Below are 18,780 nucleotides of genomic sequence, written 5' to 3' on the forward strand. Positions count from 1 at the left end.
GGAGATATAGCATGGATGAGTCATTGTTAGGGTAGATCCCTGAAGGCCAATGTGACTAAGCTAGCCTAATTTATATGATTTAAATTTAAATGATGTACTCTAAACATGATTAACTCTCATCAAATATTATGAAGTTCAGGTTTTGCATGTTTTAATCAAAACCTATATTCAAAGTTTGTGTTTGGGGTGAAATAAATGTATGATAATTATTAAAATGCTACTGTAATACATATTTATCATCCAGGATGAATACTTGATTGATTGCATAGGAATGTCAGAATTTTAATCAACTAAGCATCCTTTCATTTAAAATGTGGGCTGCTCTTTCCAAGCACTGAAATACAGATTCAGTTCTGGTGCTGCTATTTATTTAGAATGTTTCAGTAATATAAGCAGTGATGGCCCAGCAGTGCTTTTTGCAAGCTCCAAAGCTGCACTGCAATGGAAGCTGTCAAATTATTTTTAGTGGCTGGAGGAAAAGTAAGGTTGACTCTATTTCAGGCTTTTGAAAAACAAAAAAAGTTCTCAAAAGATCAACTCTATTTTTTCTCATGGAAAGATTAAAGGCACCCATTTTGCTGTCCTCAAAACAGGTTTAAATCTCAGCTCCATCTTCTGCAGTACTGGATAGATAGCCTGTGACCCTATGAGAGGGTGAGTTGCCTTGATGGAGATGGTATTGCAATTTGCTGTCCATTTGAGAAGGGTTTTTTTTTTTTGTCTGTTTTCCATGTCATGTAGCCAGTGAGAAGGTTTTCAGATCTCTGAACAGGCAGAGATGATCTGTTAAGCCAGGGATCTCCAAACCTGGCAACTTTAAGACTTGTGGACTTCAACTCCCAGAATTCCTCAGCCAATCATGCTGGCTAAGGAATTCTGGGAGTTGAAACCCACAAGTTTTAAAGTTGCCAAGTTTGGAGACACATGTATTAGGCAGTGGAGGTGGTTGTGTTTGTGCTACTCAAACTGAAAATGTTGCATATAAATCAAGGATAAGGAGGGAAGCTGATGGAGGAAAGCAGGCACAGGGCTGCAGGGAGGTCCCTGCAGGAAGAACAAATGGCCAATTGAAGGCCCAGAAGCATCAGAATGGGAGTTTTGTGGAGCATACTATGGAGCATTAGGAAGGACACACCAGACTCAGCATGAAAAAGCATAACTCATGGGCTAGCTTTCTATCGGGCTCAAGGAAGACTAATTTTTCCCTCTTGCCCCCCTCTAAGTCACATAGGACTAAGAGAAAGTGGAAGTACAGCAAAGCTACTTAAAGGAGTAAGAACATTAAGAGAGGGAGCAAGTGAAAAATAGCTACTATTTCCATGAATTATGTTGACTGATTTCATACCAAAGTCAAGTCATATTGATTTATCTAGCCAGCCAGTTTGCTCAAGTTCATAAAAACTGGTTATTTGAAGAAGTTAGTCTAATCATAGTTAAGGGAAAATCTAAATCTTACAATTGCACCAATAACAGAAATGAAGAGCAACATTTCCTTCTCCCAGTCAATCACAACACTTTGGTAAGTGTTAATCATTGAGACCCCCTTACCCCGCTCCCTGATACAATGCGAGAATGGCTTTACTTTTCATTTGGGGATGAGGCTTTGGCTTGCATTAAAAGGGTTAGGAAGTGTCCTATAGTCCATGGAACATGATTAATGTTCTGATGAACAGGCAATGAGATTTGAAGACATAACTATGGGGGAGAAAAAAGGGGCAATACAGGTCTGCTGAGGTAATACAAAAAAGAAAGATGGACAAATGTATTATTTATTTTTAATAATGAAAGAGCCATTTTTGTTTTTCTGAGAGTAAATTCCATGGCATCTCATGGACTAATCTCCTGAAGTATTGTCAAAACCAGTTGCTACCTAGTTTAGACAACAGTCCCGACTGACTTGTTTAACTCTTTTGTTTACTTATTGAGTATGCCATAATTGGCTATGATTCACCAACCGATACAAGAAGGTTCACAAATCATGCTAACCCGCAGCCCAACAAACCACATTATAGTTTACAATGTTGAGTGAACACAACCACAGAATTTAACATTCGTTTTAGTGAAGTATCCATAAGAAAGTCTGGCACATAAAAAGGCAACAGCCAAAAAAGTATTTCATAAAAAACAGTCTTCCCCACTTTAGTGCCCTCTAGAAACCTTCATCTACAAATCTAAAAATGCATCAGGAAGGGACTAGTTTAGAAAGAAAGATCTTGAACACTGGATGGGAGCAGGAGAAAACCACAGAAATAATTAGCTTTTGTTTAAACTAAACAGTCAGCATTTGCTTCAGCCCTTGAAAGTTCTGCTTTATACTAACAAAGAGAGTTTTCTACCAGGAAAATAAAGGTCAATTCTAGTGCAGCACTTTACGTCACTAGACAAATTTTATCCATGAGTCTCATTCCAAGTATGAAATTCATTTGTCATATAAGCAAGATTTAAGAAAACATAGATTACAAAAAAAATCATTTTCAATATGAATGAGTATAAAATGAAGTCCATGTTACTGTGGGTGCAATCATCTGCATACTTATTTAAGAGTGAGTTCCACCACAAACAATATGCACGATGTCTAAATAAATCTGCCTATAACAGGTTGTAAAATGATTAGCAATTTTTCTTAGATATGGATTAAAGTATTAGGAGTTTCTTTTTATATGCAAATGTTAAGAACACAAATGCTCTAAGAAATATTCTGTTTGAGCAAGTTCTAGTTAACAGGGCTTGCAGAACAAGGCAGCCTGTTATATAGCGTTCAGTTTGTTCTTCAAATAGGCCAAGGTAAAGAGAGAAGACAGAAAGAATGCATTGAGGAGCGGCTATTAATAAGCTCAACCACCCAGTACACTTTTGTATTATTGTGTTGCAATCTGGTTTGCAAGAACAGGATTAAGAAAGAAGTCTAATCAAGTAATTACCACAATCCCGTAAATATCTGTACTTAGAATGGCAAATAATTAAGCTATGTTTTGGATAAGTTCCTTATAAAGCACTGCTGGATCGTTTGGCAATTACACAAGAATGCTTTGAAGTATTAGGTAGAGAGGACAGCCCATCAAAATTGACATATCCCTAAGTTATTATCAATACCATCTTGTCATGACTCTTCACACTCCGTGACAACAAGCAATGCAGTAATGAATTCACAGGGATATGAACTTGTAACATGAGCCCAATGCCACAAGTTAAGAGTAAACTCAAGCAGAAATATTCATGGTCTGCTGCTAGAGATCAGGAAATTAAACCATGACATTTATTTGTCCAAAGCACCAATGCGAAAAAGAAATTAACAGACACTTAATTCTAATCCTTGTAATAAAGCATCTGTTTCATTATCTGTAAATTCTTTTCAGTTACCAGTTGTAATTGAATGTGCAGATCCAGTGAGACCACATAATTTTCCCTGAAGATGGGCTCCAGCATGAATTTGAAAGCTTGGAAGACCAACCCGGATTGGATCCTGCAACATTATCTTGGGACACGTATATTCACCTTAATTCATAATGATAATACTGTTACCACTGATTTAGGTTGGATGGGGCTGTCAGGAAGGGTAGAGAGTTGGAGCAAAGCAGCAGGAGGGATGCAGAAAGGAGAATCAAATCTACAACTGACCACAAATCATTGCTTCTGCTGAAACTAATGAATATTTATCTTGTTACCTATTCTGGAGTCTGGGAGATTGTAAATTCCAAACCTGTCAATAAAATCTCTGTTCTGCTGATGTTGAGTTTCAACATGTCTTTAAAACTGAGGCAAATCCACTGGAATACAGACAAGTCCGAAGATTATGAATGGGCTTATTTCTTCCAAGCTCATAAAACATCTTATGTAGATCCCAATATATTACATTTTCTTCCTGTGATCTAATGTGCCCATTTGCAGTACTGAACTGAACAAACCAATGGTCTAACTCTGTGGCTGTATGCTCACATACAATCTCCATGAGCATTCCTTTGTTTCCTTCAAGGCTTTCAACTCATCTGATCTTTCCTTTTACAATTGGCCACACAATCAAAACAACTCTCATGCCATATTCTCAGAATTCCAGAAAATCCCTCCCCAAAAAATTAGGAAACAACTGGCTTAGTGGGATGTCTCCCTCTCTTAGTTCCTTAAACAAGTTTAAATTTGTGAACTGAGCACAAGGAATCTAATATTTAGCACTATCATGAGAAGAATTTACTGAATTCTTCACTGATATATTGCTCAAGGAAAGTAGAACAATTAGCAAACTAGCTGTTTTAGAGCAGTGGTTCTCAACCTTTCTAATGCCGCGACCCCATAATACAGTTCCCCATGTTGTGGTGACCCCCAACCACTTATACATCACCGGGTACCAGGGGCGTGGCCAAAGAAAAGGGGAAAAAATGGCGGACAGCCTTGTTTGGCGACCCCCGTGAAATGGTCGTTCGACCCCAAATGGGGTCCCGACCCACAGGTTGAGAACCACTGTTTTAGAGCAAAGCTAAAATTTATGGTTCAGAATCCAGTTTTATTAAAAATATATGACTTATTGCAAGCATTGCATATATTTTCAAGGAAACAAGCCAAAAAGAATAAAAATACACGAATATCTTTAATGTTTAACACTCTAAAATATAAGCAAATAACCAGCACTTTAAAGTATTACAATGTTGCCACTGGCATCTTCAATCTTTTATTGTAAACTGTACCTGAATTGAATTTCTAGGCAGTATTGAATATTTTATGTCGGTTTGAAGGATGCTTACCCTGTATTGATGGAAATGATTTCTATCAGGGGGTTCTTTCTAATCTTTGGCAAATCCAGTCGTGCTCCCCCCAACCGTTTCCCATTATCCTTTTTCTGTCCCAGCAATCTTACAGAATGACCTTCAAATAAAGGAAAATGCCGTTATTATACATACAACCTATCAGTTTTAGAAAATTTTAGTTCAGCCTTCTGAATTTGTTAATAAAAACACATTTTTAAAAAACTGACAACAGCCAAATATTTATGAGGTAAAAAGTTGATAAATGAGATGGTCACTAAATGAGAACTACCTGTACTTTTAATATATTAGGGGATTTCTTAACAATGTTTAAATTAACAATATCTTTAACTTTTCTTGATAATTTCTGTTCATTATTGGAAATCAGAATAAAGTGAGGCATATGAATAAAGATCATCTTTCAACATTATTGAAAACAAACAACTTTTCTAAGGTTATGGGAATAGCTTAAAACTTCTATTTAAACTGAGAGCATTTTATAGCCAGGCAAAGGAGCCCACTAACTCATTAATCATGTAGTATATCCAATGATGTTCTACAACGTGGTTGATACTATATATGAGGACTATAGTAATTTGAATTAAGTCATAACTCAAATATTGTTTTGAGCCCTCTGGTTTGGTTACATGGACTAATACACTGCCTATGCATGAGTGTTTGTTCTGAAGCAAAATCTGAATTAGAAGTAACAGTCTGGCTGTAATTAAAATCAAAAGGATTCTTGATTAGCCTTTGTGAAACAGTTTAAAACAAGATCATCAAAGAAAAAAAATGTAAACATTTTGTTTTTCTTTTACCTACAATTATATTAATAAAGCTTAAAAATATAGCAAGTATTAATGCCAGTAGTGTTTGGATGTGTTATGGAGCAAGCTAAAATTTTACTTCGTAGCTGGGTTCATATATGATAATACCCAACAATTTTTCGTATGGAAACCAAACTAAAGACAATATAGCTTAGCACAATAGATGAACCCAAGTTCAGAGAGACAGAGAGAGAGAGAGAGAGAGGGAGGGAGGGAGGGAGGGAGGGAGGGAAAACAATAAATGGATGACTTCCATTCTTTGCTTGCATCACAAAGAGGAGGGGGAAAAGGGTAGACATGATCATAGAAACCCAGCCACTGCATAACAAAGAAAACAGTTTCCAGACTAAAATATATGATGCATTTTTGGCAAAGAAACAAAACAAAAAACTGTAGTAATATTAGAAGCATCAGTATCAAATAAGTGTGGGTTGCACTTTATGTTCTTATTGTATCCAAAGACATTGTATAGTACTGCTGCATGAAGGCTTTCTCTGTGTGGCGAGCTATTTGTACACAATATGATCTACAAAATAATCACATTTGCCCTATAAGGCCAAATAAACTGGAATGACTATAGCTCAACAGAAGAACCAATGCTTTGCAGATTCTTCAGGTGGGACTGAAGAAGCCCTTGTCTGATGTTTTAGAAATCTGATGTTAGTCAGCAGTACTGAACTGAACAAACCAATGGTCTAACTCTGTGGCTGTATGCTCACATACAATCTCCATGAGCATTCCTTTGTTTCCTTCAAGGCTTTCAACTCATCTGATCTTTCCTTTTACAATTGGCCACACAATCAAAACAACTCTCATGCCATATTCTCAGAACTCCAGAAAATCCCCCCCCCCAAAAAAAATTAGGAAACAACTGGCTTAGTGGGATGTCTCCTTCTCTTAGTTCCTTAAACAAGTTTAAATTTGTGAACTGAGCACAAGGAATCTAATATTTAGCACTATCATGAGAAGAATTTACTGAATTCTTCACTGATATATTGCTCAAGGAAAGTAGAACAATTAGCAAACTAGCTTTTTTAGAGCAAAGCTAAAATTTATGGTTCAGAATCCAGTTTTATTAAAAATATAAAGAATTGTAAAATACATCAGTACAGTAAGAGAGATTAAATAGTACTGTATTTAGAAAAAGGTTGTTATTTTCACATCATGATACAGTACGCCCAAAAAAAATCCATTATAGACTACTAGAATGTACAGCCTGCATCTGTAGTATTCACTAATTATTCTTTCTTGCTATATCACATTAATGATGGTGTTATCATTAGCTAATTAAATAACTAGCTATTTTCTAATGCTATTACTTACAAAAGATTCTTGGATTTAACAATATGCATTCTACTTGTTAATTAAAATAAATGTAAAGTCTTTGCATTGTTGGAAATATCTGAGTCATCACAAAGCTAAAAATACAAAATGAAAATTAATGTTCGAAGAATACTAAAGAAATAAAGCGTCCTTTTAAAAAAGTTTCATATCACAAACAAGCAAACAAATCTACAATCAGAAACCCATACATTTCAATAAATTCAAACACATCAAGTACCATGATGGACTGTGTCCAGGTCCCTTTGGAAATTGGCAAATGTTAACTATTGAAAGGGTAAAGCTCTGAATAAACTCTTTGCAACTATTAATTAATCCAACAAAGCTGGATTAATAATAGTATTAATTAAAATTCATAAATATGTAAAGTATATTTTCATTTTATTAATTTTCTGATGAAGCAGGGTTAGAAGATACAAAATATTTTATGATAAATATATGATTTCACATTATAGGCAAAAAATTACATGCTTGTTTTCAATGATATTCATTAAACCAACGCAGTCATTAAACATTTTAATAAAACTAAAACAATGAAATGGAGATTAATAAGCTTTTTATACTATTAGTTGATTTTTCTTTTTACAAATACTGAGGCTAATATTGGAAAAAGTTCCCTTTTGTAGTGATCTAAATGAAAGCTTTTTTATTTATTTATATTTATTAAATTCATATGTTGCCCGTATCACCAATAAGATAACTCTAGACATCTTGCAAATGTAAACAGATAAATATAAAAATAATTAAAACTTTTTGAGATTTAACCCTTTTATTTATTTATTTGTTTGTTTGTTAAATGGAAAAAATGGAAACCTTTTAATTGATACAATTAGTTTCATATATTAACTAATATCTGATTAAGCAATTAAACAGTACAGGGCCTACCGTATATATTAATTTTTTGTCTTACCAAAACAAATAAATATAGAACCAATGAATTGTATGAGGGATGGTAGCAAACTCAAATGATTAAATTGTATTACAATTTATATTACTATATAAGAAAAACTGTCTATCTACACATATAGGTTGTCCTTAACTTAGAACAGTAACTGAGCCTGAACTTATAGTTGTACGTTATTGTGGTTGTAAGTCAAGGCATCACATGACGGGACCCAAGTTTTTGACGTTTTTTTGTAGCGATTATTAAACAAACACTGCAGTAATTCAGTGAATTTGTTCTAACTGATTGTTAATTTCAAACTGCAGTTTAATATCATGGCTTAATAAAAGTCAATAGCCACAGTTTCTTGGTTCATTCATCAGAGAACTAAGAGCTTGAATACCTGGGAAATACATTGTCATATCTCAGTTTATTATGGTGATTTATAATTTTCTTTTTTCTTTAAAAAATATATATATTCAAAGATACTGTGGAAAAACACAGTGGTAAGTATGTAACTTCAGTATCTGAATACTTACAAATTAAATGGTGGGAATATCATTATGGATCGCACACATCTTAAGGTAATATTCTTTTGATGAAAGATATTATCAGATTAAGAATTCAGTTATTCATTAGCTGTTCTCCAATTACCCAAACCATACAGATTCTATTAATATTTCATAGTGTGACACATGAACTCACACATGATTACACACATTTTGTGTAAACAAAAACAATATGGGTTTTTCAACAATTCTGGCTTAATCTTATCTACAAATACACCTTTATTCTACTTTTCCAAGTTAAAATTTCCAGTTCAGTGGTGAATTCTAGTAAAACATTTTCAAGACTTTAATACTTCTTCTTTAGAGTTTATTCTATTAGTTTAACTCTCATCAGGCAGCTTAATTTCCTGTGATTCATGTGCCTTTGTTTAGATTGGAAATGGGAAAAGTGCTTCAGATCCACATGGGTATTTGGTATACCTATCAACAGCTCCTCAAAGAAGCTGTGTCTTTTCCTGAATAGCTACAGGTTCCCTTGTTATAATGACTTGCAACACTGATGAGTAATTACCACAGTTAATTAGCACTATGCTAATCTACATCCATGCTGTTACAAAAAAGTCATAGCACGTACAGAATTAAAATATCCTTTAGTTATATGACCAAAGCAGCACAGAAAGTAAGGATGTTGAATTTATAATATTTTCTTTCACAGATTTAATTATGGTATATGAAAAAATATCAATAGTGCTAGTAAAATACTTTCTGTCATGTATACATAGCACTAGGAAACTGCAGTAAGCCATCCTTTCTAGTGCATGCAAAAAATACCTGTATGTTTCTCACAAATTGATGTCTTTTTCCCACCCCAAAAGGGCAGTGAACTTACGGGGAGGGGAAATGTCACATTTAATACAGTTCAAGGAGAATGCAGGAGAGTTCTCCTTTGCTTTTATGCTGGTGTCTGGACCGATAGACATGCTGTCAATAAACATTCTCTACTTTATCTACACAATATACACACAGATCATCTTGTGAGTTTTTAGTGGCCCACCAATAGCAACAGATTGATTGGTGTGGTAGCTAAACAGTTGGCAAATATTAGTTAATATTTAAACCAGGAAAAGATAGATCATATTACCAGACAGGTTAATGTGACTGAGATTTAGAGGGGTGAGACGAAGTCTGAAAAAGTTCAAAACTGAAGTAATTTCCTTTTACTTGTTTACAGTAATTCTGTCCAGTGACCCATTTCACAAAATCTTCTGTGAAACTCAGGACCGGTGCAGTTTTTATTCAACTGGAAAGTCTAGTCTTCTCTTAATCCAATATGGATACACTTGACAGAATGCAGCTGTTTTGACATTTTGTAGGAAGCTTTATGATGTCGGGACAAGTGGTCAAGTTGGCTAATAATCACAGCATTAAAACAGCAAGAGCCTAGGGATGATTTTTTATGAATACTGTAAAAAATAGTTGAAGGTAGTATTATATTTCTAATGTCCACTCTGTTTCATAAATACAGGAAATGGGAATATAAGATGTGCATTCTAAATTCCATGCAGTATAAGCTGTAAAACTTGACTTTGTCTCACACGAGAAGGAATATTAGAACAAGAATGCTAAACTCCTTCTTCGCCTATCAAGGAAATTTTGAATTGGACAGAGAAGGGTTTTTATAGACAAGCAACAGTTGCCCTGAGGAATACATGTCTGGTGCATTTCTACACGTTTCACCCCTCCTCCCAATTCAGCCTGCTACAATAATTGGTCAGCCAGATGTTAAGCAAGTCTACAATCTAGTCACAAGTCATAATTCTAAATGACAATATTTCACATATGTAACTTTAAAAAATTCATACTATGTTTTGTTGGACCGAGTCTATCATTATTATCTACATACAGTATTTCAAAGGGAAGCATGGAAACTGAGAAGTTGAGGCTTCTGCCTTAACATTCATTTGCTCTATTCCTCTTTACCTTTGAATTTGCTATCTTTTATCTTTTTCTTTTCCCATTCTTCTCTCTCCTCTTTGTTCTGCTCAGAACAATGATGGGCATCAGAAGTTATATTTTAATAATAGAATAACAGAGTTGGAAGGGACCTTGGAGTCTTATAGTTCAACCCGTTGCTCAAGCAGGAAACCTGTACCATTTCAGACAAATGGCTGTCCAGTACAAGACTTCACTGCTTTTAAGCCATTCTTTTATTACATTACATTCTGCTAACTTAGGAAATTTAAAATCCTGCATCTCTGGTTTACAGTTTTTAAAAAACAGTCCGTAGAAGATACCTTTCTGGAAGGAAGGCTTAGAGGATTCTGTATAGATGTTGCAAATATCTATATTCTCCCAAATATACAGCCTTTGCGTGCATTCTGCACAAGGCTATTTTCGCTAGACCCCTCTCCTATTTCATAAAGCCTTAAGGTAAACCTCAAAGTCACTTATAGTCTCTCATAAGTACTTTCATGTTCCTCTCTCTTTCTGTATGTTTATCTTATATGGACTATATGTATACTGCCAAAACCCCTACTTTAATATTTTTATCTAACATCTTCTGACTATCATCTTAAAGGTAATTTGTTACATTACAGTTTAATGATCTTGGCAAAGTTTGCATAGATTATGTTGGAAATTAAGATTTTTATAACAATTGGATCCAAATGACAAACAGGATGCAATGTCCGAAATTGAGATCAGCTGCCATTAAGAAGCTAGTTTTACAACTCCAAACCAGTTATTTTCAGTATAGAAACATTTTAATTTATTCTCTATTCAAATTATATCTTCTGAGTCTTATATGAACTAAGAAAATAAAGGCACTTTCTGCTTTATAAAATTCATACCATATTTTTCTGCATTCTAAAACCCCATGTATCTTTGATGCCACACTTGACATCTGATACAATTAAATACTACAGTAAATGAACCTTAATTTGTCTGAAACACACCACGATCTGTTTAATATAAAAAGGAACACTGAAATTCAAATTGTTAAAAAGTATTAAATATTAAAAAAACAATTACTGAGCAAACCAGCTAGGGTGATCTATATTAATTTGGATCAGCTTTCCGTATATTTTGTTTTTCTGATGTACGTGGCACTTGCTGAATATTTACATTTCAGTAAGTATTTTGAATGTGTATGTGGCCGATTTCAACAGGAGATTCCTTAGGGATATACTGTATGCGATCAAAGCAACATCAGGAGTGAGCACTGAGAAGAATGAATGCATGCATTATTTCAGCTGAATAGCTTACCCTTAATAGTTTCCTCAACGACTTCCACTACACGATCTATCTGTTGAACCTGAAACGCAATAAATTAATAAATCAAGCTGTGAATATTCAGATGACCTTTGAAAGACCCTTTTTCAAATATATTCTTGAATGTATTTAATCCACATAAAGGAGCCCCTGCACTTTTTGCAATATGCTTTCTACTTACATGTTTCTGCTTGCAAGACAGATTGAAAAGGGAATCAAATAAAAGTCAATGCCTATGTTTTACTGCACTCATATTGTGCTCTTAAAATATAAAAGCCATCTTACAACAAAGTTTAGCACCAATTTCATGCCAGCAAAAAGAATTACTCAATGCAGTAAGAACCAATTATAAAGGAAATATCACTGCAGGCTTTTTTTAAAGAAAGACAGCTTACATAAATCTACAAAGTAGAGAATTTATATAATTATGAATGGTGGCCAATAAGCTGTACTATTAGCAAGAACTGACAGCATCCCTGAACAAGAGAATAGTGGTAGAAAATTTGGAAGACATTCAAATTCTGCACTCCAGTCTCTTTCTAAAAAGCCCAATAAGCAATTTTACAGCTCAGTCACTTAAAATGTCTACAGAAAAAAAGCTGCATATATAATGCTTAGAAGTTCAGAGTTTACAAGGACCAGCAACATTCACTAAGAATCTCAATGAAAATATTTCCTCTTCAAGCCATGGAATTACTGTAAGTAGTTATGTCTGACCATAAATAATCCAGTGGAGAACATCCATATACATATATACAACCAGGTTTATCGTATGAGATTGGTTACTATAAACTGAAATTAAAAAAAAAAAAGATCTAGGACAGTGATGGCGAACCTTTTAGAGACCGAGTGCCCAAAAACTGGCCCTGCCCCACGCCCTGCCCCCGCTCCGCCCATGCCCTGCCTGCCCACAGGGCCATTCACCGCCTCCAGTGCCCGCCACAGATCGCCCAGCAGCACCATGGTGGCCACGCCCTCTGCCCACGCCCCATAGCATCAACTGTGCAGGATGGGGCGTGAGGGCAGAGTCTTGTCTACGCTGTCTGGCTGCATGTCCTTGGCTGCACTGCTCCGCGTGGGCCACTCTTGAGAGTGACTCTCCTTCAGGGGGGCTGCTGGAGAGGAGGGGGTTGCGGGGGGAGGCAAGGCTGGGGCAACGGCACGTGTGCCAACAGAGAGGGCTCCAAGTGCCGCCTCTGGCACCCGTACCATAGGTTCGCCACCACTGATCTAGGAATGTCAAAAAGCTTCAGATTGCTTTTTTGAACAAATGTAATGCTGTGTATATAACTATTCCATTGTGTGAAATAGCCAAAGTGCCTTTCACTGCCTGAAAAGAATACTAATTCCTGTACTGAACCACAAAAAAGGAAAAAAATAAAGGTTTACCCTGTCCAGTTTTGTCCCAACTTTAGGGGGTTGGCTCATCTGTTTCTTAGGTGAGGGATCCAGCATTATCTGAAGACATTTCCATGGTCATATGGCCAGCATGATTATATGCCAAGGCGCACAGAATGCTGTTACCTTCTTACCAAAGTAGTACCTATTTATCTACTTGCATTTGCATGCTTTCAAGCTGGGGTAAGAACGGGAGCTCACCCTGTCATACGGTACTTGGGCTTTGAACTGCCAACCTTCCAGCTGACAAGTTCAGAATCTTAACTGCTAAGCCACCATGCCCCATAGATAAACATGTTTTATGGATTCACATGTTTTTGAATCCAATCATTATCAGTAAATACTTTTTTTTTAAAAAAAATGGTTTAATGTGAAATCTTGGTCACAGCTGGAAGTAGCATGTGTTGTGTTTAATGAGATTAGCAAATGCACTTGGGAATGCCAGTTTCACACATGTCAGAATATATAACTATGTTGTGTTAAAAGAGCCACAGTGGCTTGATCTGCATATAAAATGAACTCAGAATAAATATACTGTACTTTGCATATTACTACAAAATTTTAAAAAATCACATTATGACATAGCATTGGATGAAACAGGCCAATTTACTTTTTTGGGCAATGGCCCGTAATTCCAAGCCCTCAAGCTTACCTTTACTCTTACCTTTTCAGTGATACTTGTCCTCCCTGCAGTTGTTATGTCTGACATATGATCTATATCACTTTATGAGCACACTCCTTTAATCATATATGAAATGATTCCAATGTACCCATTCTACTGTGTTTCTTCAATCTGTCAGATGGCTCCTCTATGACATTCAGATCGGGAAATTGACATCAAAACACCCTCCAAATTAGTGTGCAAACCTTTACTTAAAGGGGGAGGTATCTTATTGATTACCTGTTTACGTCAATGTCTGGATAAACTGCCTTTTCAGTGCGACCATTTTAAACAAAGGGCATATCAATCCAATATGAAAAATTCTAGGAAAGATTATACATGTTTGAGACAACCTGCATATAAATATAGGGAACAAATCTCCAAAGCTTTTTTGTGAGTGCATTATCTCTTCTTTCTCCTAATATGGGATGTGTTCAAGGAATGTTCAAATTCCAAAACTGTCAAATAAAGCTAAAGGATGTTGTTATTCTAGAAAACCTTACTGATGTCAATTTAACTTAAAAACATCAGTTTCTTGACCGGAGAGGAATAAACTGAGAGCATTTGGCAGTTCCATCAGCAAGATCAGTATAAATATTACATTGAAGCGTGTACAATCCTGTTCCCTATAATTCACCAATTTTCCAGGTTTATGGTATAATGTAGGATATGGTAAAATCTTAGGCAGATGTTCAGAAACAACTTTTTGAGATTAGATTACATTTTAGGTTCTTAAAACTCGTCAGGTTCTGAGAGAATTTCAATACAAGCCATAATATTCTCACCCCAATAATGCTCAGTCCGTGCAGATAGTCTTGTCGGGGCTGGGCTTGTGGAACACATCCAGCTAGAACAATTTTCTTTTTTCCTTCTTGTGCTTTCCTAAAATGAACAAATGGCAGAACACATTCATTTAATTAACATTCACTAACTTTGCATCACTTCTGTCACGGTATAAAACGATTGGAAAACCAAGAATGTTGCCTAATTGTGTCATTCTGCCAGAGAGCAGATTCTTAATTGCACCTCTATCCCACATATCCTTCAAATCTTCCCTGGAGGGCTGGAGGATTCTCCAGAGTTGATTTGGAATACAGGTAAGGATTGGGGTGAGGAGAGCAACAATAATGGCAAATACTGTTGTACTTGTAGAAGTCAGTTGCATAATATTAAATCCAAGTCAAAACTTCATCTGGTGTGATGTGAATTTCCACATATAAAATTATTCATATACATCCCAAGGGGAAAAATACATTTTTGCTTTATTTTCTGGCTGTCATGAAGATGAAGAAAACAACATAACATATTCATCTCTTTATGAATTGTTCCATGATCCTTAGAGCATTTGATTCCAAGTATTGATATCAGGCTGGTTTATAGTTCACTAAATCCTCCTTTCTGAAGATAAGAACATTTGCTCTCCTCTAAATGATCCAGCATGTTAAAAATTCTTCAGGATTATGTAACATAATTGGTTCCTTCAGCACCTTAGAATGCAAGTCAATTGGTTCTAGATATTTAAACTTATTCAAGGTAAAGATGTCTTCCCTGACTTAGGTTTTTATCAATTTCAAGCTTCAGCCCTGCCATTGGAAGAATGAATACTCTTTTTTGTTTCAGAAGACCAAACCTTTTCTTTGAGACCTGATAGAATATTGTGGTCTTTACTGAGCAACTAATATTCTTTTCCTTTTACTTTTAGCATATTTAAAGAAGCCTTTTTTTCATTACTCTAAGCAACCTTTGCTAAACACCCCATCACGCACAGTTGATGCTGCAGGGCGCGGGGAGAGGGCGTGGCTGCCATGGCGCTGCTGGGCTGCCTGGGTGATCTGCAGAGGGCCCTGGAGGCGGTGAGTGGCCCTGCAGGCAGGTGGGGTGGAGGCAGGGCAGGGGGTGGAGCAGGGGTGGGACCAATTTTTGGGCACTCGGTCTCTAAAAGGTTTGCCATCACTGGCCTATATTCTTTGACTCTTCCTCATTTTCCAAATCATAAATTTCTCCAACATTGCCCTTAAGTATTGTATTCTTATATGATCCAATGATAGATAATTTCTCCTTGACACCCCTACAGCAGTATAACTTATCTGTCCCCCACTACCTTCCCCAATTTACTTGTTCACAACACTTACACTCCTTGAGAGGATGAAAACATCTGCAATTCTAATGGCTTCCTACCAGTATATTAGGTAATTTTTCAAAAGCGGTCACGCACAAGCCAGTAAATACATAAAAAACTACACTATATCCAAGCAGGTGATATTTAAAATATCTTGCATATTCATCCAGAATATTATCCATAATTAAATGAAGTGGAAGGCAGTGTTTGAGTGATAATGACCCTACAGCATTGGGATCCAGAAGCAGAGTCAAGGCTATAATCGATGGGATGAAGTAAAAAGATAGTTGAGAGTCCTTTCATTATGAGATGGGTGGCAAGCAAGCAAGCAAATAAATAAATAGGGATCAATCACACTGGAGGGTTAGAGATGGGGAAGAGGGTTGCAGGATTTGGGTTCTTTTCCCAGTAGGCTTACTTAATAGGTGAAAACATATAATTCTTTCTCCTGAAAAAGCTGGAAATATGGCAGTTGCACACCTACTAAAAATGCAAACTTTTCAATTAAATTGTCATAAAATGTGACAAAAGATAATAGAATTTAGAATAAACTACATTAATCTAATAAAAATTCTCTACATATGAACCAAAAATTTAATTATATTTTTTCTCTCATTCTCACTCAAGATTAATTTCTTTTTAATACCATCTAATGGGTCTGCCCAGTTTAATAAAAGTCTTAATGTTATTTATTTGATTATTTTATGATGAAAGACTACTGTACTGGAATGTTACAAATGCCTTTAACCTTCAAAATCTTTAATGCTGGTGGAAAAGTGGAGGTGGGAAAGAGAAGTCTTACAGGATTTCAGTAGTATAAATGAACACATTTCTACTTTCAGAGCCTTCCTACACTGTAGCTAAATAAATCTCAACATTCGATTTTAAATTTAATTGGCTAATTTATACAATAATTTATATGTTTCTGATTTCTACTTCAACTTAAATCTGATTTGCAAAATCTCACTGCAGTGAAGTTTAATTAGAACAAATAGTTTTGAGATTTTAGGAAAAATAATTTGCATAATAGATATTTTTTTTAAAAAGAAACCTCTATAATATATTAATGTTTAGCTATAATCTTCCCTTGTAAGGCCACTACACTAGAATAAACAATCTGACCCAATGTAGGCAAAAATTTTCCCAAAGGCCCAGTAAGATAAGGGAGGAATCTGCAATTTTCTAATTTGCTTAGCAAGTCCACATTGCTACTTGTGAATTTATCAGGAGGAGAAAATAAGGCTTAACTGAGGCTTTAGGAATCTGTTATATGACGTATAGGGCTTACTGTGAATCATCTCTGTGAACCTGTAAGTTACGTATTTACTATTAGAGATTTAAAGACAAGACTGAAGATTTCACTCCCTAAAGAGAAGAGATGGAGGAGTAGTCTGGGCCACTGTTTCTCCTAACTTTTTTTCTTATCTTGGGGGAGGAAGGGAAGAAGCAACTCTTAATGACAATTCCATAACAAGCTTTGTCCAAAAAACACAAAGATTTGGACAGTAGCTTCAGAAGACAAGAATGTAGAAGAATAAAATTGAGACTAATAACATGGTTTGCCAGATGTTCCTCTTATCAAACCTGTGTACAGAACAGTCACATTTTAAAAAGTTAGGTAGTTAAAGTTTCCTTGAAGCTTTAAAACAGCACACAGTAAAAACTTTTCAGGTTTCACATTTAAAGGCCTAGAGAGACATAAGGGAATTGATTGACTGCTCCTTTCAGCTGGGTTTTTACATCAAGTAATTTCTATGTTTCTGATGTAGTATACTGCACGAACCTAACCACAGAGGTTTGTGTTGTATAAACTCTAGCAAGTGTGGTTTATTCAAGAAGCTGTAGTTTAGCAAATCCACGATATAATACAATGCCTCGAGCAAAGGAATCTTCAGGCAGAAGAAAAGTCAGCTTGATAAATAGAAAATTATATGTACAGGGAGCAGTAAGTTGTGATTCACAAAGGAGAAGAGCCTTCTATCATGAAAAACTTGTTGACTGGTAGACGTTTAGGATTAATAAATAGAACATTATTTTCAAGAATAGCAACTCTGATCACAGCAGAAGACAATCTGATAGCACTAGAGCAAATATCACTAATTTGGTATCTTCTAGAAGTTTTAGATCAGCGGTTCTCAACCTGTGGATCGGGACCCCATTTGGGGTCGAACGACCATTTCACGGGGGTCGCCAAACAACGCAGTCTGCCATTTTCTCCCCCTTTTCCTTAGCTGTGCTACTCCCTTTTATTCTATTGGCTTTTGAAAGCCAATAGAATAGACTCTCTTGAATAGAGTCTAATTCTATTGGCTTTCAAAGCCAATAGGAATTGTTCAGGCTGTCTCTGCCCTGCGGAGCCCGCCAAAAGTCCCATTCTGCAAACGGTGCTGCACCGGTTGAGTAGTCCTCGACTTACGACCGGTTGGGGGGTCGCAGCATTAAAAAGGTTGAGAACCACTGTTTTAGATCAATGTTTTTAAGATCTGTTATCCTCAACTCACAGAATTCCCCAGCCAGCAAGAGAAGTCCAGTTATCTTAAAGTTGCCAAGTTTGAGAAACACTGTTTTAGATTTCAACTACTAGAATTCCAAGTGCCTGAGAATAATGGGAACTGAAGACCAACACGCTTAAAATCCACCAGGGTGTATAGTCTATATATACTCATTTTATTTTGCAAGCTTTTTCCATTGCATGGAAAAATTGCTTGGTGGTAGCTATATAGTCCTTTCTACTGTAACAATCAGTGTTATTTCAACTAAGTTTAGTACTGGTTACTAAGTCCTTTTAAAATCTTTATGTGGTTTAATCTGAAAAGCTCAACTTCATGCAAGAACACAATTTTTCTGCTCACGTTTTTTAATTGCGAATTTAAAATAAAGGATGTTAAGTAATTAAAACACCTGTGAACACTATACAGGTAGTCCTCGACTTATGATCACAATTGAGCCCCAAATTTCTGTTACTAAGCAAGACAGATGTTAAGTGAATTTTGCCCCATTTTACGATCTTTCTTGCCACCTTTTTTACAACCTTTT

General features: G+C 35.8%; 1 protein-coding gene across 2 annotated transcripts in view; it reads right to left on the bottom strand.

Moving 5' to 3' along the window:
- Positions 1-18,780, bottom strand: part of CDKAL1 (CDK5 regulatory subunit associated protein 1 like 1) — a 310,567-nt gene that overhangs the window by 206,599 nt on the left and 85,188 nt on the right. For both annotated transcript variants that reach the window (XM_039322660.1, XM_039322659.1), the window contains exons 5-7: positions 14,411-14,507; positions 11,561-11,609; positions 4,737-4,857 (exon numbers count right to left, since the gene is read on the bottom strand). In XM_039322660.1, coding sequence (XP_039178594.1) covers positions 4,737-4,857; positions 11,561-11,609; positions 14,411-14,507 — 267 coding nt within the window. The remainder of the gene's footprint in view (positions 1-4,736; positions 4,858-11,560; positions 11,610-14,410; positions 14,508-18,780) is intronic.

This window comes from Crotalus tigris, unplaced genomic scaffold (assembly GCF_016545835.1).
Source record: "Crotalus tigris isolate CLP2741 ecotype Arizona unplaced genomic scaffold, ASM1654583v1 scf7180000024119.3904262, whole genome shotgun sequence".
NCBI classification, from domain to species: Eukaryota; Metazoa; Chordata; class Lepidosauria; order Squamata; family Viperidae; genus Crotalus; species Crotalus tigris.